The sequence below is a fragment of the Gopherus flavomarginatus genome, chromosome 12 (genome assembly GCF_025201925.1).
Source record: "Gopherus flavomarginatus isolate rGopFla2 chromosome 12, rGopFla2.mat.asm, whole genome shotgun sequence".
In the NCBI taxonomy this organism is placed as follows: domain Eukaryota; kingdom Metazoa; phylum Chordata; order Testudines; family Testudinidae; genus Gopherus; species Gopherus flavomarginatus.
In genome coordinates, this window is record NC_066628.1 from 5,635,974 (window position 1) to 5,662,442 (window position 26,469).

At 56.3% G+C, this 26,469-nt stretch overlaps 2 protein-coding genes across 7 annotated transcripts; both read left to right on the forward strand.

Moving 5' to 3' along the window:
• The first annotated feature begins 67 nt into the window (after positions 1-67).
• On the forward strand, positions 68-16,072 carry VARS2 (valyl-tRNA synthetase 2, mitochondrial). Of its 6 annotated transcripts, none has more exons than XM_050919493.1 (30): positions 68-86; positions 2,044-2,386; positions 2,887-2,968; positions 3,164-3,264; positions 3,461-3,582; positions 3,721-3,787; positions 4,207-4,304; positions 4,526-4,607; positions 4,793-4,912; positions 5,036-5,147; positions 5,617-5,705; positions 6,226-6,316; positions 6,463-6,590; positions 6,728-6,831; positions 7,025-7,106; positions 7,464-7,540; positions 7,964-8,051; positions 8,246-8,351; positions 8,863-8,933; positions 9,034-9,159; positions 9,289-9,393; positions 9,999-10,067; positions 10,164-10,242; positions 10,604-10,731; positions 11,075-11,227; positions 11,804-12,013; positions 12,927-13,038; positions 13,607-13,788; positions 14,525-14,674; positions 15,321-16,072. In XM_050919493.1, the coding sequence occupies exons 2-30, from the start codon at positions 2,147-2,149 to the stop codon at positions 15,423-15,425; spliced, it is 3,279 nt and encodes a 1,092-aa protein (XP_050775450.1). In that variant the 5' UTR covers positions 68-86; positions 2,044-2,146; the 3' UTR covers positions 15,426-16,072. The 6 variants fall into 6 exon arrangements, 4 of the variants coding, with proteins under 4 accessions (XP_050775450.1, XP_050775449.1, XP_050775448.1 ...); XM_050919492.1 differs by having other exon boundaries at positions 81-143; XM_050919491.1 differs by lacking the exon at positions 68-86 and having other exon boundaries at positions 1,957-2,386.
• A 2,141-nt stretch (positions 16,073-18,213) lies between these two features.
• Positions 18,214-25,132, forward strand: LOC127033120 (E3 ubiquitin-protein ligase TRIM39-like; the record flags this gene model as incomplete). The annotated part of the gene is made up of 6 exons (XM_050920925.1): positions 18,214-18,726; positions 19,151-19,246; positions 21,070-21,306; positions 21,656-21,678; positions 23,191-23,309; positions 24,117-25,132. Coding segments are annotated over 6 exons (1,500 nt in total), but the record flags the coding sequence as incomplete, so codon positions are not given.
• Between the last annotated feature and the right edge of the window lie 1,337 nt (positions 25,133-26,469).

Sequence of the window (26,469 nt, forward strand, 5' to 3'; positions counted from 1 at the left end):
CATGCACCGCGCCCCATCATGTGGCGGGGGGAGGAAACGAGCACAGCGCCTGGGCTCCGCCTTTCTCCGCTGATTGGCGGGCGCGGGTGAGGTCACAATTGCCGGGCCGGGGGTCGCGGGGCTGGAAGCTGCGGAGTTGCAACGTGAGGACGGGGGGCGGGAACCAGGACTCCTGGGTTCTCCCCAGCTCGGGGAGGGGAGTGGGGGCTGGTGGTTAGAGCAGGGGGCTGGGAACCAGGACTCCTGGGTTCTCTCCCCAGCTCGGGGAGGGGAGTGGGGTCTGGTGGGTTAGAGCAGGGGGCTGGGAGCCAGGACTCCTGGGTTCTCTCCCCAGCTCGGGGGGGGGAGTGGGGTGGGGTCTGCTGGGTTAGAGCGGGAGGGGGGCTGGGAGCCAGGACTCCTGGGTTCTCTCCCCAGCTCGGGGAGGGGAGTGGGGTCTGGTGGGTTAGAGCGGGAGGGGGGCTGGGAGCCAGGACTCCTGGGTTCTCCCCAGCTCGGGGAGGGGAGTGGGGTCTGCTGGGTTAGAGCAGGGGGCTGGGAGCCAGGACTCCTGGGTTCTCCCCACCTCGGGGAGGGGAGTGGGGTCTGGTGGGTTAGAGCGGGAGGAGGGACGGGAGCCAGGACTCCTGGATTCTCCCCAGCTCGGGGAGGGGAGTGGGGTCTGGTGGGTTAGAGCAGGGGGGCTAGGAGCCAGGACTCCTGGGTTCTCTCCCCAGCTCGGGGAGGGGAGTGGGGTCTGGTGGGTTAGAGCGGGAGGAGGGACGGGAGCCAGGACTCCTGGATTCTCCCCAGCTCGGGGAGGGGAGTGGGGGCTGGTGGGTTAGAGCAGGGAGGCTGGGAGCCAGGACTCCTGCATTCTCCCCAGCTCGGGGAGGGGAGTGGGGTCTGGTGGGTTAGAGCGGGAGGAGGGACGGGAGCCAGGACTCCTGGGTTCTCCCCAGCTCGGGGAGGGGAGTGGGGTCTGGTGGGTTAGAGCAGGGTGCTGGGAGCCAGGACTCCTGGGTTCTCTCCCCAGCTCGGGCAGGGGAGTGGGGTCTGGTGAGTTAGAGCAGGGGGCTGGGAGCCAGGACTCCTGGGTTCTCCCCAGCTCGGGGAGGGGAGTGGGGTCTGGTGGGTTAGAGCGGGAGGAGGGACGGGAGCCAGGACTCCTGGGTTCTCCCCAGCCCGGGGAGGGGAGTGGGGGCTGGTGGGTTAGAGCGGGAGGAGGGACGGGAGCCAGGACTCCTGGGTTCTCCCCAGCTCGGGGAGGGGAGTGGGGGCTGGCGGGTTAGAGCAGGGGGCTGGGAGCCAGAGCTCAGGGAGGGGAGTGGGGTCTGGTGAGTTAGAGCAGGGGGCTGGGAGCCAGGACTCCTGGGTTCTCCCCAGCTCGGGGAGGGGAGTGGGGTCTGGTGGGTTAGAGCGGGAGGGGGGCTGGGAGCCAGGACTCCTGGGTTCTCCCCAGCTCGGGGAGGGGAGTGGGGTCTGGTGGGTTAAAGCGGGAGGAGGGACGGGAGCCAGGACGCCTGGGTTCTCCCCAGCTCGGGGAGGGGAGTGGGGTCTGGTGGGTGAGAGCGGGAGGAGGGACGGGAGCCAGGACTCCTGGGTTCTCCCCAGCTCGGGGAGGGGAGTGGGGCCTGGTGGGTTAGAGCAGGGTGCTGGGAGCCAGGACTCCTGGGTTCTCTCCCCAGCTCGGGGAGGGGAGTGGGGTCTGGTGGGTTAGAGCGGGAGGGGGGCTGGGAGCCAGGACTCCTGGGTTCTCCCCAGCTTGGGGAGGGGAGTGGGGGCTGGCGGGTTAGAGCAGGGGGCTGGGAGCCAGGACTCCTGGGTTCTCCCCAGCTCGGGGAGGGGAGTGGGGTCTGGTGGGTTAGAGCAGGGGGGCTAGGAGCCAGGACTCCTGGGTTCTCCCCAGCTCGGGGAGGGGAGTGGGGTCTGGTGGGTTAGAGCAGGGGGACTGGGAGCCAGGACTCCTGGGTTCTCTCCCCACCTCGGGAGGGAGTGGGGATCCAGACCACTGGAGGCAGATAGCTCCAGTCCCTGTGTCTCAAGTCTTGTCGCCTTCCCCAGCACCATGCCACCCCCGTGCCAGCATCGGTGTAGGGTGTGAGCTGCCAGGAGACGGGGACTCCCCCTTTATCCAGCTGGCAATCAGAACCACCCGCCCCCAGACATGGCACCAAACTGGATTGGATCCGGCACTGGTCGGACTCTGAGCTCCCTCCGCCAGCTGCTGCTCCAGGCTGGGCCCCGGCACATCCCTTGCGGGCGGAGAACGTCCTCCCAGGCTAGCAAATCTGACCCCGAGGGGCTGGGGCAGAAAATGACCCAGCTCAAGAACAAGGCAGAGAAACGGAGAAGGCAGCATGAGAGGCTGGAGTCCATTGAAGCCGGAGTTGCCCGGATGCAGGAGGTAGGCGGTGCTCTCTCCTGGCTGTCAGTGCTGACCCCAATGCCCTGTCTCTGGTGAAACTAAATAGCCCTTTTTAATTCCTAGGGAGGATCTTATTTTTCCTTTTCTGTGACCCTGATTTCCAGAGTTGCTGTGCGCTCTCTATGCAGCTGCCCCACCCCAGAAGTGGCTGCATTTCAGCACTGCAAGAGGAATCCCTGTACAGTGTTGCTGTGGACTGTTTTCCCCTAGCAGCTCCACCCCAGAGGTGGCTGCATTTCAGTGCTACAAGGTCAATCCCTGTGCCGTGTTGCTGGGGGCTGTTACCTAGCTGCCTCACCCCAGAGGTGGCTGCATTTCATTTCAGTGCGATCCCACCCCAATCTTCTGTATGATAAATGACACAGATTAAATATCTGTTATTCTGTAGCGTTGCAAAGCCAGATCTATGCAATCGTCCCCAGTATGAAGCGTGGTTCATATCCCAGCATCCTCTTGGGTGTGTTTGTTGTTTTCCCCAGGTACCTCGGGGGCAGGCTAAGGCGTGGGCTCCGAAAGACGTGGTTCTATATGACATCCCAACGGCCGCCGGTCAGAAGAAAGGTATGATGGGAAAATGTAACCCCTCATGCACCCCTCTGCCTCACAGCTGGCATGAGAGCGTTCTGTGCAGGGTCCATCCATCCGTAGCCTCGCTGTGTCTCTCCAATCCCTAGGCCAGACACTGCCCCCACCCTATAGAGACTTTGTTAGGGGCCTCTCTGTTTGTGGCTAACCGTATGCTGGGTCTCTCCCTAGACACTTCCGTGCCCCTGCCAGCTGCTTACAGCCCCCGCTACGTGGAAGCCGCGTGGTACGCGTGGTGGGAGAAGGAAGGATTCTTCAAACCTGAATATCAGGTAAAAACATCCCACGGAATCAGAGTCTCACCCTTGACATGGGTGGTGATAGGGCTCAAAGCTGCACTAGGGGGCGCTGTGCTGCGGGGAGCGGGGCAGGGGTCTCAGCAGGGGGCGCTCCCCCCTCACAGTGCTGGCCCCAGCAGTGCAGTAGGGGGGGCTGTGCTGGTTAAAACACCCTCTCTCTCTGTCTCAGAACCAGCAGCCCCATAGGAAACCAGAAACCTTCTCCCTCTGCATTCCCCCGCCCAACGTCACTGGGTCCCTGCACCTGGGCCATGCCCTCACAGTAGCCATCGAGGACTCACTGGTGCGATGGTGAGTAGGGGCTCAGAGGAGTGGAGAATGGGCTGTGGGGCATTTCCCCTCTGGCCCTGGGGCAAGGGACTGGCTGGCTCGGGGGTGGGGCGGGTTGTGGCACACAGGGCCCGGCTGGTGGTTCTACTTGTGTTGCAGGCGCAGGATGCAGGGCTGCCAGGTGGTGTGGGTGCCGGGATCGGATCATGCAGGAATCGCCACTCAGGTGAGACCAGAGGGGAAAGGGTCCTGGTGCACATACACTGCCGGAGAGTAGCCGCAGAGAGGGCTGATGGAAGCATTAATCTGCCGGAATGAGGGGTCAGGTCAGCAGAGCTACAGGGCTCCAGATCGTGGGATTTTTCCACCCCTGAGTGATGGAGCTAGGTCAGCTGAAATTCTAAGTATAGGCTGGGCTATAGTGGGTGTGTGCTGGAGGGAATCAACACTGCACATGGTGCTGAAATGCAGCCACCTCTGGGGTGAGGCAGCTGGGGGGAACCGTTCCCAGCAACGCTGCACAGGGATGGCTCTTGTAGCACTGAAATGCTGCCACCTCTGGGGTAAGGCAGCTGGGGGGTCTCGTTGTGTGTGTGTGTGTGTGTGTGTCCCTCTCTCTGTTCACTCTCCCTTCTCCCCCGGCAGGCAGTCGTGGAGCGCAAGCTCTGGAAGGAGCGGGGCGCCCTGCGGCAGGACCTGACGCGAGGGGAATTCCTGGCCGAAGTCTGGAAATGGAAAGAGAAGTGAGTGCAGCTGTGGCATCACCAGCCTGAGTCAGTGCTGGGCTTTGCGGGGGCAATAAGAGGTGCTGGGCTTCAGAGAGCGAGACAGGGGCTTAGTGGGGTGGGGTGGGGGGGGTGCAAGGGCCCCTGTGTGGCGCTAGGGGGCGCTGTGCTGCAGGCAGGGGGCTGGCACTGTCCCCTGGCAGTCAGTGCAGTAAATCAATGTCTATTTCTCTGATCAGGAAAGGAGACGAGATTTTCCGACAGCTCAAAGCTCTGGGGGCATCTCTGGATTGGGACCGAGTCTGCTTCACCATGGATCCCGTGAGTGTCTGATGTGCAAAGATGTGACTGTTCATGATCCAGGACTCGTGGGATGTAGTGGTCAGAGCACAGCTGGCTGGGGTCAGGACTCCTGGGTTCTCTCCCCAGTTCTGGGAGGGGAGTGGGGTCTCTTTGGTTGGTCCTGGGACATGCCCAAGCGAATGCCATTCCCTTCACCCACACAGGGGTTCTCAGCGGCTGTGGCAGAGGCATTCGTGCGATTGCACAAGGACGGGCTGGTGTACCGCGAGCAGCGCCTGGTGAACTGGTCGTGCGCCTTGCGCTCTGCCATCTCCGACGTGGAGGTGAGTGAGGGGCAACGCGGGGGATTGGAGGTGGGTTGTATCTTGGAGGGCTGTAGTTGGAGGAGAGCAGTGTTTTTCCCCCCTCCTCCCCCCAAGTCTCGTGACATAGTCTCTCCCCGGCAGGTGGAGATCCAGCAGCTCCGCGGTCGGACTGTGCTCCCTGTGCCCGGCTGCCCGGCCCCGGTGCCCTTTGGATTGATGTTCACCTTTGCCTACAAAGTGGATGGACAGGAAGGTGAGTTCCCAAGCTCAGTACAGGTGGGGATGGCAGGTGTTCCCCAGCGACCCCACCCCAGGGGTGGCTGCATCTCAGTGCTGGGTGAGCGATCCATGTGCTGTGGGGCTGTTCCCCAGCTGCACCACCCCAGAGATGGCTGCATTTCAGCGTTGGGTGAGCAATTCCTGTGCTGTGTCGCTGTGTGACTCTTCCCCAGCGACCCCACCCCAGGGGTGGCTGCATCTCAGTGCTGAGTGAGCAATCCTCGTGCTGTGGGGCTGTTCCCCAGCTGCCCCACCCCAGAGATGGCTGCATTTCAGCGCTGGGTGAGCGATCCCTGTGCTGTGTCGCTGTGTGACTCTTCCCCAGGGACCCCACCCCAGAGGTGGCTGTGGGTTTTGTTTTTTTTTTTCCCATGGTAAAAATCCAACCCCATAAGGTCACCCTCTTTCTGTCTCTCCCTTGCCCTGTCTCTGTGTCGGGGAAGACGAGGAGCTCCCCGTGGCTACCACCCGCCCGGAGACGATGCTCGGGGACGTGGCTGTGGCCGTCCATCCCGACGACCCACGGTTCACGGTAAGGGGCAGAGAGGGGGGCATGTCTGGGATGAAGGGGGCAGGGCGTCTCGCAGGTGAGAGGTCATCTCCATGGAGACAGGGTGGAGCCACTTTGGGGCAAAGGAGAATAAGTTGTCTCCTTGGAGAAGGGGGCGGGGTTTTGGGGGGAAGGCGGCATCCTCTCCATGGCGACAGGGCTTGGGTCTCATGGACGGAAAGGTGAACCGTCATCTCCATGGAGACAGATTGGTGTCTCCTGAGAGACAGGGGCGTGGTCTCTTGGGGGGAGGAGGGGGCGCATGGCTGTGGAGAAGGGGCTGTGGTCTCATGGGGAGGAAGGCAGAGTCATCACTATGGAGATGAAGTTCATCGTCATGGAGACTGTCGTCTCTGGGGTCGGGGCGGGCTCTGGAGGAGAAGAGAGGGTCATTGCCGTGGAGTTGGGGGGTGAAGTATCCTTGGAGTTTAAAGTGGGGGGTCACTGGAAGTGTCGGGGCATAATGGATCTTGGCTTTGATTCTCCTCTTTTATTTTGACAGCACCTGCATGGCAAGCAGCTCCGGCACCCATTCTCTGGGCGCCTCCTGGCCATCATCACGGACCCCCTAGTGGAGCGAGACCTGGGCACAGGTAAGCACCAGGCCCCTCAGCCCCGTCATGTCTCCGAGTTTGGCACTGGTTGGATGGTGGCTGTATTGGTGTGGTGGGATCCAGTTGGTGTCAGGAGTGGGATCCAGGTCTCAGAGGTTCTTTCCTCTCCACCACGCCCACTGCAGGAGCTGTGAAGGTGACGCCGGCACACAGCCATGCTGACTACGAACTGGGCAAGCACCATGGGCTTCCCCTGGTTTCTGTGATCGGGGAGGATGGGGCCATGACAGCTGAGTGTGGAGACTGGCTCCAGGTAATGACCCTCCTCAGTCCTGACCCACAGCCCCCTGCTGTCCCAACCCTGGACTCCCCCCTTTCAGCTCTTCTTGTGCCCCTCAGTCCCAACCCACAGCCCCTCTGTTTTACGCCTACTGCTCTGTTCCTTCGTAGGGCCTGAATCGCTTTGTGGCTCGCGAGAAGGTGGTGTCTGCCTTGAAGGAGAGAGGCCTGTACCGGGGTATGAAGGATCATGCCATGGCGCTGCCCCTCTGCAGGTAGTACCCCCCCCTTGCCGATGGAGGATGGTACTGTGGAGTGAGGGGGGGGTTCCGTAGGGGGCACTCTCCCCTTGCTGTCAGTATTAGCCCCAATGCCCCAGTGTGGCACTAGGGGACGCGTGCTGCAGGGAGTGGGTAGGAAGTTCCAGGATATTACAAATAAATCTATTTCTCTTTTTCCATTGCACAGTCGCTCTGGGGACGTGGTTGAGAACCTGCTGAAAAGCCAGTGGTTTCTCCGGTGTGAGGGAATGGCCCAGAGAGCCCTGGAGGTGAGGGAATCCCCTAATGGCAGCTCCCGCATGGCCACCGCTCAGCACAGGGAGTCCTGACTGCCAGCCCTCTGCTGCTTTAACCACTAGTTCACCTGACCTTGATTTAAGCTGTGATGGTGCCTCCATCTTGAACTGCACAAATCCCTGAAGCATAGGCTGTAAGAGTTAATCTTGCTCTGGGTGGGAGTTACATAAGAATCTCCTGGTGGTGTTTGATGGCAGTAGTGGGATACAGAATTCTCTCCTGAGAACTTCCCTAGTTCTGGGGGTGTAGTGCAGCTTAGTCTGTCTGCCCTTTTAGAGGTTCTGCTGTCCAAGACAGGTTAGCTCATCAGTCTCTGTCTCGCTCCTCAGGCTGTGGAGTCAGGGCGTCTGAAACTCACTCCAGAATTTCATGAGAAGAACTGGAGGACGTGGCTGTCAAACATCAGGTGAGGGGAGTTCTGCCCCACTCTGTCATTAGATCCTCCTCCCCCTCCAGAGCTGCAGATAGAACCTAGGAGTCCTGGTGTCCAGCCCTACCTGCTGTAACCCACTAGACCCCATTCCTCTCCCTGAGTGGGGAGAGAACCCAAGAATCCTGAATCTCAGCCCCTCCATCTCCCCTCCCAATCCTGGGATAGAACCCAGGAGTCCTGACTCCCAGGCGCCACCCCTCTCCTTTCTGGAGCAGGATCAATCTTTGTCTAGTTTGTTATTGTAGGGTTGTTCACAAGCTGGCACGTCAACAATTCCAAGGGAAGGCTGGCTCCTTAGCTCAATCTGGAATGGCTCTCTATTGCCCCTTGTGGCTAACTGGGGAACTGGCATTAAACGAAATAATCTTACTGGCTTTATTCTTTGCTTTATTGTAGTGATTGGTGCATTTCCCGACAGCTGTGGTGGGGCCATCAGATTCCAGCCTATCAGGTCTCTGTCTCAGGATCATGTGACTTAGGCAAGGTGAGCTATTTGCTTATCTGAAATGTTATTGGTTGTTAGGGGGAGCTCCTGGCTATGCCAGCCCCAGCCTCTCCCAGCAGGGGGCACTGAGGGGAGTGGGGCAGGGATGCTGGCTGTTGGGGGAGCTCCTGGCTACTCAACAGGGGGCACTTCAGCTAACTTACTTGCATCTCTTGTCATCTGTTTATTAACAGGATGGAAGTGATGCATTGTGGGTGGTGGGCAGGACAGAGGCGGAAGCCCGCAGAAAAGCATCAGGGATTTTGAAGAGACCGGAAGAGGAAGTGGAGCTGGTGAGAGGTGAAGAGAAAGGGCTTCTAGGGGGTGACTCCGGCAAGAAAGGAGGGGGTAAAGCCTCAAGTAACAAACGGGGCAACGCCCCAGAGCTTCTCACTCCTTGCGTGCCCTCACTTTTCACCCCTGTCTGCTTCAGGACCTGCTTTTGGTGGTTGAAGTGGAATACACAAAATTTCAACTATTTTTGCATAGGCTGTTACCCAGAATACTTGGCTTACACCAGAGCAGGCCTTGGCGTCCCCATTCTGGAATCAGGGGAATGCCCTGTAAGTTTGGGGGTGCTCCTGAGGGCAAATAACCCCGGAGTTGTTTCTTGTAGTGACCCCCACTTGTTTCAGACCCAGGGAAATTGGGGTAGTGCTCTACCGTAAAGGAGGCAGACGAGACCATGCAGAGATAAAGGAAAATACCCAATCCTGTGGAAGTCATTTATTATTGCAGGGTCCTCTGCGTGCTGCCTCTTTTGCTAACTTACCAAGTGGCTCATCAGCCAATGCTCTGTTTGTGTCTCCAGATGCTGATGTCCTGGATACCTGGTTCTCTTCTGCTCTCTTCCCCTTCGCGGCGCTGGGCTGGCCCCGTAAGGTGAGCAACACAGAGAGCAAAGGGGACAGGTGGGATGCCAGGCTGGATGGGCCCATTGCCTGCTCAGGGTTGACTCACTCCTTCTCTTCCTTGACTGCAGGTTGGAAACCTCCAGGATTTCTATCCCAACAGCCTCTTGGAGACAGGCAGCGACCTGCTCTTCTTCTGGGTGGCTCGGATGGTGATGCTGGGAGAGCAGCTGACTGGAGAGCTGCCGTTCTCCCAGGTGTGTGGGGCAGGGAGAGCCCTGGGCTGAGATAACGGGGGCTGTGAGTTGGGATTGAGGGGTGCCGGCAGAGCTGTGGTGGAGGGACCCAGGGCTGGGATAATGGGATCTGCGGTTCTCTCTTTCCAGGTTTTCCTGCACTCCCTGGTACGCGATGCTCATGGCCGGAAGATGAGTAAATCTCTGGGGAATGTCGTAGACCCACTGGACGTCATTCATGGGGCTTCCCTGCAGGTACCATACCCCCCTCCCTCCCCAAGAGACCCTACAATGGCAAACTGGCCCCTGCTGCATTCCAGCATAGCTCCAGAGAGACCCTGCAACAATAAACTGGGCCCTAAGTCTCTTCCCCGACCCCGAGAGACCCTGCAATAACAAACAGGGCCCTGCATCTCTCCCCCAACCCTGAAGGTCCCTTCAGTAACAAACTGGACCCTGAATTCCCCATCCCCCTCAAGAGAGACCCGACAATAACAAGGCCTTTCATCTCTTTCCCACTCTGAGACACCTTACTATAACAAACTGGACCCAGCATCCCACCCCCAGAGAGACCCTGCAATGACAAATAGGGCCCTGCACTCCTCCCTCCCTCCCATCCCTTTCCACCCTGCCATGCCAAGAGCGACCCTACAACAACTGGCCCCTGCATATCTCTCCTCGCTATCCCAGTGAAACCCTACCATTCCAAAAAGAAAAAAAAACCAACCCCAAACAACACAAACTGCAAGCTCCAGGAGACCCTACAATAACAAACTGGCTTGCGCTCACCGGAGACCCTACAAAAACACATGCCTCCCTGTCATGCCTGCCAGTGATTAAGGTTCTCTCCTCCATTGCAGGATTTGCAGGGGAGGCTGCGAGATGGGAACCTGGACCTCCGAGAGGCGGCCATCGCTATGGAGGGACAGGTGGATCCTTCCCCTCCCTGGTCCTGCCCCACTGACCCCCTCCCCCATTCCCTTCATTCAGCTCCTCCCCTTCATATCATTACTCTTCCATTCCAGAGACGAGACTTCCCCCAGGGGATCCCCGAATGCGGCACCGATGCCCTGAGATTCGCGCTGTGCTGCCATCGGGTCCAAGGTGAGAGCAAGTGCCTTTCCCCTCTAGGGGGTGCTAGCTCTGACTCTGCCTTGGGTGGGGAAACTGGCTTGCTCAGGGAAAGGGACATGGGGCCTTTCACCTCTAGGGGGCACAGGCTCTGATCCAACCCCAAGGTGTGGGACTGGCTGGCTCAGGGGTGCGGGGAATGGGACATGGGACCTTCCCCCTCTGGGGGGTGCTGGCTCTGATCCAGCCCCAGGGCAGGGCACTGGGTCGCTCAGGGAAAGGGACATGGGGCCTGTGCCCCTTAGAGGGGAAAGGTCCCAAGCTCTGATCCAGCCCCAGGGCAGGGCACTGGCTGGGCCCGGAACCTTTCCCTATTTCTCTACTTTGCCTCCAGGGGATGACATTAGCCTGGATGTGGCCACGGTGCTGAGCTCCCGGCACTTCTGCAACAAGGTGTGGAACGCCGTCCGATTCACTCTGGGGGCCCTGGTAGAGGGGTTTGCCCCACAGACCCCGGAGGAGGTAATGGGGTGTTTCGGGAGTGGGGAGGGGTTATGAACAGCATTGGTTTCCTCTGCTGGCTTTGGGTGGAACTGCAGGGGGCAATATAATCGAGAGGAGGGGGCACTGGGTATCAATGGCTCCTTCTGCTGGGCACATGTGGTATTGCAGGGGGTAGTATAATGAGTGAACATGGATGTATCTGACATGCTGTGCTGGGGACAAGGTGTATGGCAGGGAGGTGGGGAAATACTGGGTCTATGTGGTGCCCTATTCTGGGCTTGGGTGGTATTGCAGGAAAGCAGCAATGAGCCCCAGAGATTTCTATAACTAGGGCTGGAGTCAATCCTCCATCCCCCCCCAGGTCTGCCCCAGCTCCCCCATGGACCGATGGATCCTTAGTCGTCTCTACCACACTGCAGCAGACTGCAGTCAGCGGTTCGGGGAGTACGAGCTGCATTTGGTCACATCCACCATCCACCACTTCTGGCTGCACAACTTCTGCGACATCTACTTGGTGAGTGTCAGTTCTCCTCTGGCCTGGGTGGGAATCCTGCCCTAGCCCCTGTTTCTGCCTGTTTATAAAAATATATGCTCAAGAAGAAGCAGATCAGGATTGACGGGTCTGGGGGGCCTGCGGGTCAGGACTGAGGGGTACAGCTAGACCTGGGGGGAGGGGGAATACCAAATGAGATGTCCCAGTGTCTTGGTCCCATCTACAACCCTCCTTTGTTTATCCTTCCAACCCATCATCCAGTCTTCCACCCAACTTTCTAACATACCCAACCCAACGTATCCAGCCTAACCATCGCATCCGTCCAACTGTCCGTCCAACCCAGCCCAACTGTCATATCCATCCAACCGTCCGTCCAACCCAGCCTAACCCATCGCATCCAACCATCCGTCCAACCCAGCCCAACCCATCATATCCATCCAACTGTCCGTCCGGCACAGCTCAACCCGTCATGTCCAACCCATCATGTCCAACCCAGCCCAACCTATCTAACCCAATGTAACTAACCAATCTATCCAACACAACCTATCTACCTAAGCTATCATCACCCTGGTATATGGCCTCTCCCTCCCTTGGCAGGAGTCGGTGAAGCCCGTGTTGCAGAGCAGGGATCAATCCCGGATCCTACAGACCCGCCAGACGCTCCTCAGCTGTGCCGACCTGGGCCTGCGCCTCCTCTCGCCCTTCATGCCCTACCTGACGGAGGAGCTGTGGCAGCGGCTCCCTAAGCCGAATGGGGACTCTGCTCCCAGCATCTGCGTGGCTGGATACCCTAGTGCTGGGAAGCTGGTGGGTGAGCTTGGGGTTCTGAACAGGAAGGGGTGCCTCAGTGGAGAGGGGATTGGGATCTCCAGGATGAGTTAAGTTCCCAGCCCTGCCACTGCCTGCCTGTGTCATTGTGGGCAAGTCGCTGAACCTTTCTGGGCTTCTGTGAAACAGGAATAATAATTAATAAGTCTTCCCTCGTCTGGTAGACAATGAGCTCTGTGGGGCAGAGACTGTCTCTCGCTGTGTGTCTGTGCAGTGCCTGGCACAACGGGGCCCTGATCTCAGCTGGGGCAGGGACTGTCTCTTCCTGTGTGTCTGAGCAGCACTCAGCACAACAGAGCCCTGATCTCAGGTGGGGCTTTTCTGTGTTACCGTAATACAATAATTAACAACAGCATCACAAGTGAGAGGTCACTGGTTTGTTACTGTAGCTTTGGTTATAAACCCATGGTCTTTGCTAGCAGTAGATTGACAGAGATGGTAATAGGAGGTGGGGAGGTTGTTACTGGAGGGTTGATAATACACCCTGGGCTTTGCTAGCAATAGGTACAAAGAGGTTGGGGAGTTTGGGCGTGGGGGCGAAACACCTGGTTTGGTTTTGTAGGGTTGCATGTAACACTTGATATTTACTCTCAGTAGATCCACAGAGGTATGAGCTGGCCCTGGTTGGTTATTGTGAAGTTGCCAGGCACGTGTAGATCCACAGAAGTAGGAGCCAAGGCTGGGTTGTTGCTGTAGGGTTGACCATAAACTCCTGGACTTTAACAGCAGGAGAGAGCGCTTTGGGGGTGAGAGGTGCTGGGTTGTTGTTGTAGGGTTGCTCATGAACAGTCAGCCCTGGACTCCAGTAGGACCTGGGGGAAGCAGCCTTAGGCAGCGCTGCTTCCTGGTGGGGCCGGTCGGAAACCACTGAATTCCCTTCTCTTCGCTGCAGGCCCATTGGTGTCGCCCCGCGGAGGAAGATGACTTCCTGCTGGTGCAGGAAGTGGTGCGGACGGTGCGCACTCTGAGGGTGACCTACCGGCTGACGAGAGCCCGGCCGCCTGGTGAGCAGAGGGATCCCTGGCCGTAGGGGCAGGAGAGAGTTCATGCCCCATGGCCTCTGTGCTGAGCTTGCCAATGACAGGCACTGGTTAGTGCCACCTGGGCTGTGTGTTTAGGAACACAGCTAAATTGCCTTGTCCTTACAGGACATGTGAGGGTGCAGCCCATTGGGGACTGCAATTCCCAGCATGCACTGGGAGAGCAGCCTCACCCCATTGGCTGCCATGCTGGCACTAGCACCACCATGTCTACCTGATGTGATAGGTGTGGCCTATGGGGGACTACAGTTCCCAGAATGCACTGGGAGGGGGAGCCTTTGCTCCTTTGGTTCTAGCCTTATCTTGTGTGGTTGCCCTATATGGCTAAGATGGTGGCTGTGCCCCACTGGGGGAGACAGCAATTCCCCAGCATACACTGGGAGGGCAACCTTACCACATTGGCCACCAACCTGGCTCTACCCGTTTGGTCCTTTCAACATGGTGGGTATGGCCAATCAGCACTACAATTCCCAGCATGCCCTGAGAGGGCTGCCCTGTCCCATTGGCTTATGGGCTCTCTCTGTCCCTACAGTCTACGTGATGTGCTCAGAGCCAGTTGCCCACAGGGTGTACGAGGAGTACAGAGAGCCCCTGCAAACCCTGTCCCTGGCCGGCTCTCTGGAGCTTTGCCCCTCCTCCAAGGGGGCGGAGCCTCCTGTGGGTTGGGTGCGGGGAAGAGTGAACAACCACACTGAGGTCTATCTGGACCTTCAGGTAAGAGCCAGATGCAAACTTCAGACATCAGGGCAGGTTGGGGTGGAGGGGGTGGGGGTTCACAAAGAACACTGGATAGTGTTGTTCAGTGAGGTGCATTGTGGGAGAGGTTATGGCTTCCTCTGGCCATCGCAGAAGGTGGGATACCGGGCTAGATGGACCTGTGGCTCTGATCTGGGGTGGCAGAGGCCAGGGAAGGATCCCAGGCTAGACTGGTCCCTGGGACCTTGCGTTTGGAGATAGGGGAGCAGTGTTCAGAGATCGGGGCCAACTGGGGAGAAGGCGCCGGGCCGGTCAAGAATGTCCTGCTGGGGAGCCGGAGAGGAGACGACTCAGGCTCCAGTTCCCATTGTCTAAGGGATTAACTAGGCTCTTGACTTGAGGTTGCACCACATCCCTTGGAAATATTATTTCCCTAGCGGGACTGTGGCTGTATTGCCACAATGGGGCATACTTCAGGATTGAACCTGGGACCTGAAAACTCATCCTCAAGCCCTTTCGGCTAAAGGGCTCCTCTCCCCACACCACTAAGCTGTGGTGTCAGCAGCAGGATGCTATATCCACTGTCACCTCTAGAGGATGATATGGTCACACATTAACCAGGGTGTCTGTCCTATCCCCAGAAGGGTCTGTTAAACCCAGTGTCACCTCTAGAGGGTAACATGATCGCACACACTTAATGCATGTATTATTCTTCACCTGGCCGTTTCTTACCATCCTTTCCTGACAATTCCAGGGGCTGGTTGACCCCCAGACGGAGCTCCCCAGGCTAGCATCCCGTAAGAAGAAGCTGGAGCAGCAGATCTCAGCGCTCATGGCACAGACCCAGGCATCTGGCTATCAGGAGAACGTCTCACCGAGAGCCCAGGCAGAGTGTCGGCAGAAGGTGAGGGGTGGCAGTGGCTGGTGGGTTTTATGTCTGGTTGAAATGCTTTTAAAATATGTATTCAATGGGGGGAAAAAAAACCCTTTTCCTGCATTCACATTTTCACCTTTCTGATCATTATTTTATTATTTCTTGAATATTTGGGGGGGGGGGTTTAAGCAAAACTTTTTTCCTGAAAATTTTGATTATTTTTAATCAAAACCTTTCTCTTTGTTTTCCCCAAGTTTCAAAAGTCACCTCCTTTTCTTTTTTTTTGAAAACCATTTGTTTTTAAATATTTCCAGTCACATTTTTTTTAACCCCACCCTGTGATTTCAACTGACTCAGATTAAAAAAAAGAAACCACTTGAGACAGATCTTGGGAAAGGAGAAACTAACACATTTGATTTTAAACCAGGCAAAAAGGCCAAGAAAAGCCATTTTTGAATTTTCAAAATTTCTTGGGCAAACTTTTTCTTTTGTATGTAAGAGAGAGAGAGAGGGACTTGGGCCAGCGCTGGGGGTGTGTGTGTGTGTGTGTATTGATCCCAGTGACGGGTGAATTTGGAGGTGGGGGGATGTCAGGGTTGGGAGGGGGGCATGTCAGCGATGGAGGACGTGACTACGTTGATCAGATCTGGATTCCCCTCTCCCTCCTCCCTGGTAGATTTCCTCTCTCCGGACTGAGCTGACGCAGCTGAATCAGGCCCTGGAGAGCTTCAGCCACATGACAGCAGGGCTGGGAACGTCTCCATCAGCTGCTGATGAATAAGTCACCTCTGGGCAAACTGGATCCATCGCTGCTGGATGTGGAAGGGACCCAGGCGATCGGGAGGCCGCAGGCTGGACTCTAATGCTGAGGATCAATGTGACTGAGATGCGAAGAGTCTTGAAGGCCTGTAGGGGGCCAGCTGCAGGGGGTCACTCGTGCTGCAGAGCAGGACTGTGGGTGCAAAGCACCAGAGCACAGGTGCAGACTGCTCTCCCTTGGCCACCAGGGGTCACGTCACAGTCGCGCCACACATAGCGCAAACAAGCCAATTTCTGAGGGACAAAGGAAACTGCCCTGTCTGGGTGCATGGCACATCCCTTGTCCCCCTCTAACCTCAGGGCAGGGCTCACTTACCTGTAGGGGGTGCCGTGACCCTCAGGCTCTGCCACCCCCTCCCCCCACCATGAGGGCAATTCAGACTGAACAGCCTCTGGGCTTGGATTTCCCGCAGGATCCACCCCAGAACCAGCTTCTGTTTGTCAAACCAGGTGCATCCCGGTGGGCAGATGTCACGGACGTATAGCCTGTTCATCTCTAATGGCGCTGGCTTTTATGGAAATGAGGCGGGGCCCCGCGGGCTTCTGGGAAAATGAGCCACTGGGTCGGTGGGGAAGTTGGATCACCCATTAAAACTGATGGGGAACTAACCTGCTCTGTGATGTATGAGCTGCTTTTATAGCGTCGCTTGAAGACACAAGCCTTTGTGTGTGTGTTGTGGTTGTCCTTGGGGTCCTGATTTGTGTATGTATTATATTGAGGACCTTAGGAATTCCCAGTTAACACTCTGAAGTTTGGTAGGTTCTTGGTCCAAGATCGGGCCCTGGACCAGTAGAATTGCTGTTCACTTGGGAAGCCTGGTGTGCAGGGGTGGAACATTCACACTTAGAAAAAAAAAAAAAACCTTCTGTATTTGGAATCGTTTTAACACACGTCGCCAAGTGACAAACATTCCAGCCCAAGATAAGACAGAATGTGCGGCTGAGCATCTATCTACTCACACCGATCTGGCAGAACAACCTAATATGTTAGTCATTATCTTCCTCCTCCTCATCAATGGTCGTCATGCCCACCTCTCCCAACCGCTGCTTATGCTAAGGCGTTTTGGGACTTATGCCTTTATTAATTGAGCTAAGTTATTGTCTGACAGGCCTTGAGGTGCACTGGTTCATGGCTGGTTTGCCTTAACTTACACGGATGCCTGACTAGCAAATGCCTCTATCGTATTGTCCCTATATAAATTCATGGTGCTCCCACATCTTGAATACTGCAGGCAGATGTGGTCACCGCATTTCAAAAAAGATGCATAGGAATTGGAAAAGGTTCAGAAAGGGGCAACAAAAATGATTAGGGGTATGGAACAGCTTCTGTAGGAGGCAAAATTGATAAGGCTGGGACTTTTCAGCTTGGAAAAGAAACGACTAAGGGGGGATATGACCGAGATCTATAAAATCAGGACTGATGTGGAGAAAGTAAATAAGGATGTGTTATTTACTCCTTCACAGAACACTGGAGCCAGGGGTCACCCAATGAAATCAATAGGCAGCAGGTTTAAAACAAACAAAAGGAAGTATTTCTTCACACAACGCCCAGTTAACCTGTGGAACTCTTTGCCAGAGATGTTGTGAAGGCCAAGACTATAACAGGGTTCAAAAAAGAACTAGATAAGTTCATGGAGGATAGGTCCATCAATGGCTATTAGCCAGGATGGGCAGGGATGGTGTCCCTGGCCTCTGTTTGCCAGAGCTGGGAATGGGCGACAGGATGGATCACTTGCTGCTTACTGTTCTGTTCATTCTCCCTGGGGCACCTGGCATTGGCCCTGTCAGCAGACAGGACACTGGGCTAGATAGACCTTTGCTCTGACCCAGTATGGCCGTTTTTGTGCCTAGACCTGCAGGCTACAGTGTGCGTGGAGTAGGGGGCTACCTCTTCAGACAGCATGATATAACTATTGTAGCGTGTGAACGGGGGGGTGTCTCTGAATGTGTTGCCACCTAGCGACTGCCCCTGTGTACACTATACTAGACCCACCACCAGGAGAGGATCCCCATTGGGTCAAACAGAGATGTGAGAGTTTGGGCTTGGAAGAATCAGGATTCTAATCCTGTCTCCTCAGTCCAAAGTTGTTACAGATGGGGAAAGTGAGGCACAGAGTGGCTAAGGGATGTGCCCATGATCACACAGGGAGTCAGTGGAAGAGCTGGGGATTGAACCTGGGTCTCTGGAGTCTCAGCCTCGCAGAGTAAATAGGTGTGAGCTGGAGAAGTAATATGAAATGTTAGTGGACTAATAGGACAGGGATGGGTTTGGAGTTAAGGCTACACTGGCGCTTTACAGTGCTGCAACTTTCTCGCTCGGGTGTGAAAAAACACACCCCCCCCCCGAGCACAGCAAGTTACAGCCCTGCAAAGCGCCAGTGTAAACAGTGCCCCACTCCTACTAACCCAACCCCCCTCCTCCCCACACTCCACTGATGTGCTAATCCAGTGGTTCTCAACCTGGGCCACGGGTTGAGAACCACAACGCACCCCCCTCAACCTCCCCCACGGCCCCCTGTGCCCAGCATCTCCAACCCAGAGACCTCTCCACAGCGTGGGGCCAGGAGCAGAGCCCTGGGCAGGGGATCGGGCGGCAGGGACCCTGGAACCTGCTGTGTGGGGCCGAGCAGCAGCCCTGGCCCCAGACCCAGGGCAGCTCCGGATCCCCAACCCCTCCGGGTCGGCTGGCAGCCTAGCACACAGCTGCAGCTCAGCTGTGTGCTAAATTGGGCAGTGGGTTGCGCTAACCACTCCCCTCCCAGAGCCAGGGGCAGACACAAATCCACCTGCCAAGATGCCAGGAAGTGAGTGGGCCTGAAAGAGCTCAGCCCTCTTGTAAGTTTCTGTTTCTCTTGTCAGCCACGGCCGCTGTTCACCCAGAGAAAGCTCTGGCAGATGACCTGGCCTGTCCCATCTGCTCGGATTCCTTGCAAGACCCCGTACTCTTGAACTGTGGGCACAATTTCTGCCAGGCCTGCATCACTTGGGTCTGGGAAGGACTGGAAGAAAACGTCTCCTGTCCCAAGTGCGGGAAGAGATTCCAGGAGAGGCATTTGCACCCAACCCCCCTGCTGGGGAAGGTGGTGGAGAGAGCCAGGCAGCTGGGGTGGGGGGCAGAGGGCAGCATGTGCCAGAGGCACAAGGAAAGGCTCATGCTGTACTGCGAGGAGGATCAGGCCCTGATCTGCCTGGTGTGTGACAGATCCAAGGAGCACAGAGCTCACAGGGTGGTTCCCATTGAGGAGGCAGCCCAGGAGTACAAGGTAACTGGCTCTAACACCGGACACTTGGAGCAGAGCAGTGGGGCTGGGAGGGGCAGTGTGGGCGTAGAACCCAGGAGTCCTGGCTCCCACAGCCTGGAACCAGTAATAGAACCAAGGAACTGTCCTAGTTGTGTGCTAAGCACATACCTCCCTGTCCCGGAGCTGGGTTTAGAACCCAGGAGTCCTGACTCCCAGCCCCCCTGCTCTAACCACTAGACCCCCCCCTCCTCTCCCAGAGTTGGGGTTAGAACCCAGGAGTCCTGGCTCCCAGCACCCCTTGCTCTAACCCGCTAGATCCCCCTCCCCTCTCAGAGCTGGGCACAGAACCCAGGAGTCCTGAATCCTCTCTCTGTGAGCCAAATCCTGATTTCCTACTCCCAGCTCAGCCTCCCACCATAAACCAACCTTCCGCTGTTATTGACAGGGCCAGTTTCAAAGGCATCTGCAGATTCTGAAAGATGAGAGCTCCAGCCAGGAGGCCTTCACCATTAGCGAAGGGAGGAGGCTGGAGACGCTGCTGGTAAGTTCTTTCCACAGCCCCTGGGCTTCCCTTGGGGTTCCCCTGCACTTTGCCGATGCAACACCCTTGCAGAGCGTGTCTCACGTCCCCCTCTAGTGGCTGGTCCCCATAGAAGGCAATAGCCTCCTACTGTCAGAGCTACAGTTAGTCTCTCTCTCTGGCCCAATGACTTTTTATGCCAGAGGTTCTCAAACTATAGTCCATGGGCCACCAGTGGTCCACGAGCTCCTTTCAGGTGGTCCGCAGATAGTTCCGTCTAAAGTGTGCGCCTGGGCAGCTGCACACAAGCGAATGAAGGGCCACCCACCTAATTAGTATAGCCGTGCAGGTGTGGCTCCACTTCTCCACTGGACCCTGGAGAAGACTCGCATGTAAGGTGAGATGGTGGCCTTGGGCGGAATAGGGGGTAGGTGGGAGGGGGCAGTGGTGTGAGAAGAGAGTGTGTGGGGGAATTTGGGACGTGCAGGGCTGCAGCGGCTAGAGAAAGAAGCGACTTACCCCAGCTCCAGGGCTGTGGCTGCCGGGGAGAGACAGCCCTACTTCCCAGCCCCAGCCCTGTGGCTGCTGTATCAGGGGAGAGACCCCCCTCCTTCCAGCTTCAGCTTGAGGGCTGCTTCAGTGGGGGAGAGAGGGAGAGACCCCCACTTCTTCCCAGCTCGGGGGCTGCTGCAGTGGGGGAGAGAGGGAGAGACCCCCACTTCTTCCCAGCTCGGGGGCTGCTGCAGTGGGGGAGAGAGGGAGAGACACACACCCCTCCTTCCCAGCCCCAGCTCGGGGGCTGCCATGGCGGGAGAGAGAGAGAGAGCACATCCCTCGCATTAGAAAGGTAAGACTACTGATATTAAAATATGAGTTGTGTGCTTTTATTTGTAGAACAAAAAAACGTTAATTCTTATTAAGTTTTTTTTATATAGTGCTTTTCTCCAAAGCGCTTTACAATAGTTAGCTAACAGTACAAACAACATTTGGGAAGATCATTAAATGGTCTGCCAAGACCCTCAGCAACTTTCAAGTGGTCCATGGGGAAAAAAAAAGTTTGAGAACCGCTGATTTATGCAAAATGGAGCAGCTTCAACAGAAGAGATGGAGGGCACCTGGCCTTGGAGTATCCCAGACTCCCTGGTTACAGCACTTTCCTCAAAGGTGGATGATCTATGTTCAAATTCCAGATCCAATCAGGCCACATAGGGATTTGAACCTCTGTCTTCCACATCCTAGCTAAATGTCCATTTAACAACTGGGCTACTGGTTATTCTTGGAGCGTAGAGCTCTCACTTTGACCAGAAGTTCCTGCACCTGCGGAAGTTTAGTCAAAACAGATAAGTTCCCACAGAACATTTCGGGTGTGACAAATCAGTATTTTCTAATGGAAAAACAGAGTTGTTTAAATATTTCTGAGCAGCTCTATTCTAACGGCTGGTCCTGCTAAAGGATAACAGCTCTACTGCTGCTGGGTAATGGAGTTACTCCCTTCACTCATGTGATCCGCGCTGTGGGATCCTAGTTTTGAAGATAGGTCATTATAAAGACTGAGTTCAGGCTGGATATCTCAATGGGTCCCACCCTCTAGGGGCTGGTCCTTTGTAGAGGAGAACAGTTCTGCTACTGCTGCCAATTAACCCAGTTTTCTATCAAAAAACATATTGGATGCTTGCACCTCTCTGTCCATCTGCTCCTCCCTCCCTTGTGTATTACCATCTCCTGCTCCCACAAATCCCATGCTGCCCCTTCACATGGGAATACCATGTCCTCCCTCTCTGAGGTGCCCGCAGCTGCGCATCCCATGTCCCAACCTGTCCCTCCTCTCTCCCTGCCCACCACAGGCTCACACCACAGGCTCACACGAGAAGCAGCGAGTGGTGTCTACCTTCCAGCATCTGTATTGGCTGTTACAGGAAAAGGAGTGTCTCCTGCTGAAGGGGCTGGGTAATGTGGCCCAGGGTGTGAAGCAGCTACAGCGGGAGAACATCAGCTGCCTCCACCAGAGGGCAACACTGCTGCATGGACTGGTCGTCGAGCTAGAGGGGAAGTGCCGGCTCCCAGCTGCTGAGCTCCTGAATGTGAGAGGGGGAAAGAGAGAGAGAGAGAGAGAGAGAGGGGCCCCCAACTTGCCACCCCTCTGCACCATCCCATGCTGCCAGTGCTCCCCTTGCTTGCTGGACTTATCAGAGAATCATCCTCTGTTCCCAGCAGTGAAGGGGCTCTGACACACATCCGAGCAGTGCTGGTTTACATCTGACAGGGGGTGGCCTAGGAATCACTGATTCCTTTCTAACCATAGTCCACAATACTCCTGCTCCCGCTCCAGAAATACACCCCCCGCCCCCCGGCTTCCCTTCCAGTCCCTGGGCCACCAAGCCCCAGTTCGTGACTGGAGAGCTGATGGTCTCTTCTTTCTCTCCCACCTAGGACGCCGAAAGCACCTTGAACAAGTAGGAGCCTCCTTCGTGCCCTCTGGTATCGGGGAGGGGGCAGGGGGGAGAGGCCTCCCCATCCCAGCTGCAGAATATTCCTGCTTCTGCATCAGCAGCAGAATGGCCTACAAGCTCCATTTGGTTTTAGCTTATGCACCCACCTATAGAAGGTCATGTCGGGGGGCTGCACCTGTGGCAGTAGCAGAAGGGGATGGGGGGTTTGTTTGGGTCCCTGGGGAGCCCAGAGAGCTCACCGAGGGAAAGGAGGGGCACACAAGGAGTCACTAAGGGGATGGGGGGGCCACACGGGGATCACCCAGGGCAAAGCAGGAAGGGGACCACCATGGGAATGGAGGGCATATGGGGGCTGCCAGGTGTGGGGCAGAAATGGGGGGGAGCTGTTCTGGGGTCACTGAAGTGTGGGAACAGGGTCACACATGGGTCACTGTGTTACCCGGGGTTCTTTCAACCCAAAGCTCTTGGTAACTTTTACTCTGTGCGGGGAGGTGTCAGGAAATAAATCAGGAGAGACACAGCCGTCCGACCGATAGATGGCTGGCACAAACAGGACAACACATGAGTGCTTTCATTTAAAGCTAAACTTTACTTAGTCTAAAGCACTTACTTACATATGCAACAGGTTAGTAAAACACCCCCAGCCCTCGACAATTACCGAAGCTGAGTGTGGCTCTCAAGTGGCACAGCGGCTGTGGGTGGGGAACACAAGATGTATCCGGAGGGAGAGTCCAGTCCTGGAGAGTCCCCCTACCTCAAACTTTCCCCCCTTATTTATACATTAATAATCGAATGCCATGTCCCTCAAAGAAAACTTGTTAAGCAAATAGTTTCAATGGTCAAGCAAGAGGTTTCCTTCTGATTATTGATTAACCAGGTGTGGGGTTTTCCCAGAGTTTGCAACCTTGAGGCCCCAATAGACATTCCTGGGGCACATGCTCTTCTAAAATGCATGTATCATCAACTTCAACACAAGTCTTATCAGGAAGGACACGGGGTCAAGCTGCCCTTTCTGTGACACCCAAAAAAACCCCTCCCCTCCTGCCTTGGTCAAACTGAGACTGCCGAATAGGCTGCTTTTAACAATAAGCCATAGTGGTTTCAAGCACTTTACTGGTTTGCCAAAATCTACCCCTACAACCGAGAGGCAGGAAAGGGATGGGAAGGCTGCATGGGGTATGGGGGTGGCTGCGTGAGGGTCACCGAGGGGCAGAATGGGGAGGGGATGGGTGTAACCGAGGGGTGGGGAGAGGAGGGACAGGGACTGCACAGGTGCCTGTTTGTCCCTGCCAAACTTTTCTCCTTGGTCATTGGCTAAATGCCAAGGACCCAGCTTGACTCTCGGATCTCAGGGAGAGTTTTGGGGGTTGGCAAATAGATGCAGCATCCTACTGCAGGTCAGCTGTGCCCACTGGATCCAGCATTGCTGAGAGATGCTCCCCCTGGCACACTTAACATGTGCATGGTTCCCTTAATACAGAGTCCCTCTGGTGTGTGCCTGTTTGTTTCCCGTAGGTATAAAAAGATGACACTGCCCAAATTGGCGTCTGCACCCACGGCTGAACTGGAGGAGAGCATCAGGCATCACTCCCGCAAGAGGAGAGCTCTCCAGGATGAGATGTGGGAAAGCCGAGGTAAGCAGTGGCATTGTTGTTGTTGTTGTTGTTGTTCTTTTTATTTATGTAGGGTTGCTCCAGGGTAAGACATGTAAGGAAGTCTCTGCTCCAAGGTCTTTCCAATCTAAATGATTAATTATTTGTAGTGTAATTGAGTCTCTGCTGAGCAGTAGGAGATTTGGGGGGCCTCCTGTCAGGCACATTGGTTCTGCCAGTGGGTGCCCCACACTGGCTCCGCCCCCTATCCCTAAGCCCCACCCCCACTCCAACCCAGGGCCCCGCCCCTACACCACCTCTTCCTGCCCTTGCTCCGCCCCGTCCCCTGAGACTACCTCCCCTGAGCACCTCATGCTCGCTGCTGGCTCCTTTCTGCCCCCTCCTGCCTATGGACTGGCTCTGAATGGCATGAGGGCTGTTATGCTGTATATGGACTGGGTCTGAAGGGAAGGGGACTGTTATGCTGTGTATGGACTGGCCCTGAAAGGAAAGGGGGATGTTGTGTTGTATATGGACTAGTTCTGAATGGCATGAGGGCTGCTATGCTCTATATGGACTAGCTTTGAAGGCGGGGGGGCTGTTATGCTGGATATGGATTGGGTCTGAAGGGAAAGGGAGCTGCTATGCTGTATATGGACTAACTCTGAAGGAGGAGGGGCTGTTATGCTGTATATGAACTGGCTCTGAAGGGAAGGAGACTGTTGTTCTGTATATAGACTGGCTCTGAAAGAAAAGGGGGCTGTTACGCTATGTATGGACTGGCCCTGAAAGGAAAGGGGGCTGTTGTGTTGTATATGGACTTACTCCAATTCTCTTCTGCCCCTCCAGAGATCCTGACCCTGGATGCCGCTTCCGCTCACCCTGGCCTGGTGGTGTCCCCAGACCGGCACAGCGTGTGGCATGGGAACAGCAGGGGCTGCCTGCCCAGTGACCACCGCAGATTCTTCCCAGCCTCCTGCATCCTGGGCTCTGAGGGCTTCTCCTCGGGCCGGCACTGCTGGGAGGTGGAGGTGGGGGACAAAGACGGCTGGGCAGTGGGAGTGGCGAGGGAGTCCGTGAGGAGGAGGGACCCCACGGTGCTGCAGCCCCAGCACGGGGTGTGGGCTGTGGAGCTGGGATGGTACCAGCTCCTTCCCCTGTCTCAATGGCCACCAGCGGCAGCCCCGAGCCAAAGGCCCCACAGGATCCAGGTTTGTCTGGACTACGAAGGGGGACGGGTGTCGTTCTACCATGCCGAGAACCTGACTCCACTGTTCACTTTCACGGCCTCCTTCACCGAGACACTCTTCCCCTTCTTCTGGCTCTGGGCCCCCAGTGCCCGCATCACGCTGTGCCCTTGAGGGAGACAGAAAACCCACCCTGCCAGGACCATGGCCTGATTGCTAGGTAACAAGGATGCATGCCATACACCAGGCCCCACCAGTCAGGTTGCTAGGCGATGGACCAGGGACTCTTCAGAGCATAGTTTTGTATCCCTGCCCATCCTGGCTCATAGCCATCGATGGACCTATCCTCCATGAACTTATCTAGTTCTTATTTGAACCCTGTTCTAATCTTGACCTTCACAACATCCTCCGGCAAGGAGTTCCACAAGTTGACTGGTGTTGTATGAAGAAGTATGTCCCTTTGTTTGTTTGTTTAAAGCTGCTGCTGCCTGTTAATTTCATGGGGTGACCTCTCATTCTTCTGTGATGTACTAATGCATACTTATCATTCCTAAATCCAAATCAAATTTATATTTCTGTAACACTACAACTTACATCTACTTAGCATACATTAATTATATGTAACAGTGTATAAATCATATTGCACACCACAACAATAAATGGATAATAAAAGGAACTAATGGGCTACAACCCCCCCATACTTGACCCCACCAGGTAACAGAGAGATGGCCCATAAACCCAGCCCTATCTGTGACCCATCTGTGGCAGAGGACAGCAGGGAGTACAAGTTCCCGGGATACCGTGGGTTTGTTCTCTCCATCCTAGCTCACCAAAACATGCCACGTAAGGTCTCTACAGAAAGCTGGCATCACACTGCTCCTCGTAAGCACTGAGAGATGCCTGGATGGCTGATGCAGCAGGAGCTGTGGGTGCAACCTGGACATCCTCCATGGGCAGCTGGTGTTGCAGGCCAGGGCATGCTGAGCCTCCCCAAACAGCCAAGCATGGCCCTGCCCATGCTCCACCCCAAATTCCCCTCCTGCTTCCCGCTCTTCCCCTGTGGCCGTAGCCCAGGCTGTTTCTCTTCCCCAAAGCGAACGGGGGCTAGGGCTAGGGCAGGCCGCTCAGTAGCCTGGGACTCGGAGCGGCTGGGGATGGTCACTGGACTGCCTGGGCTGAGGCCGCCCAGCGCTCCAGGGCTGGGGGTGGTCGGGCAGCCCAGCTGGGATGGGGAGGCTGGTGACTGGGGCCATCCAGCAGGCCGGGACTCTGGGTGGCTGGGGCAAGGCTCCTCCGGCCACAGTGGGTGGGGAGGGACTCCAGGGGGGAGGAGTGGGGCCTCGGGCAGAAGGAGCGGGGCCAGGCGCTAGTCTCCCCGAACGGGAGGTTCTTGTTCCATCCACGACATCCCATTCTCTAGAGCTGTGAAGTGGGGCAGTCGGCCCCCAGAAGCTGACAAACACTGCCCGCCTGAGAGAAATTGGTTTGGCTGTCGGTGTGTCTGTGTAAACTGCACGTGGCTCCCAGCGAGAGGGTCCGGACGGGACGAAAGACAGCCGCAAGGGGGAGGGAGATGGCGTCAGATGCGACCGGGGTGGTGCTCTGTTCTGTTCAAGGTCGAGATCAGTCAGCTGCGGGCGTGTGCTCCCTCTGTGTGCTGCCCCGGCTCTGCGCAGATCGCTGGCACAGCAGAACCCGAGAGAACCCCCAATGACCAAAGGCACGCGGCCAGGTTTATTGTCGAAAAGGAACACAGTCTCCAGCTCCTCGAATCAGATATCCAAGGTGCTGTGAGCCAGTACATATGTGCTCCCTGACAATGGACCGGCTCAGTCAGGGACTTTCCACTGCCCCCTAGGCCAGACAAAGACAGCACCCCAGAGATGCGTTTTTATACACAGGTACAAACAGGTTACACATCCCTCCTGACATATTGAGGTACAACCCCTCTACGTAGCAAGGTGCTGCCTCTCACTTTGTACATGGTGGTTCGAACAAAACACCTCCACCCATCA

Excerpts from the sequence above, each read along its gene's own strand:
- VARS2 (XM_050919493.1), top strand. The coding sequence starts at position 2,147 with ATGGCACCAAACTGGATTGGATCCGGCACTGGTCGGACTCTGAGCTCC. Across the intron at positions 4,608-4,792 it reads TCTGCTTCACCATGGATCCC|GGGTTCTCAGCGGCTGTGGC; the intron begins GTGAGTGTCTGA and ends TCACCCACACAG. Across the intron at positions 13,039-13,606 it reads GACGAGAGCCCGGCCGCCTG|TCTACGTGATGTGCTCAGAG; the intron begins GTGAGCAGAGGG and ends CTGTCCCTACAG.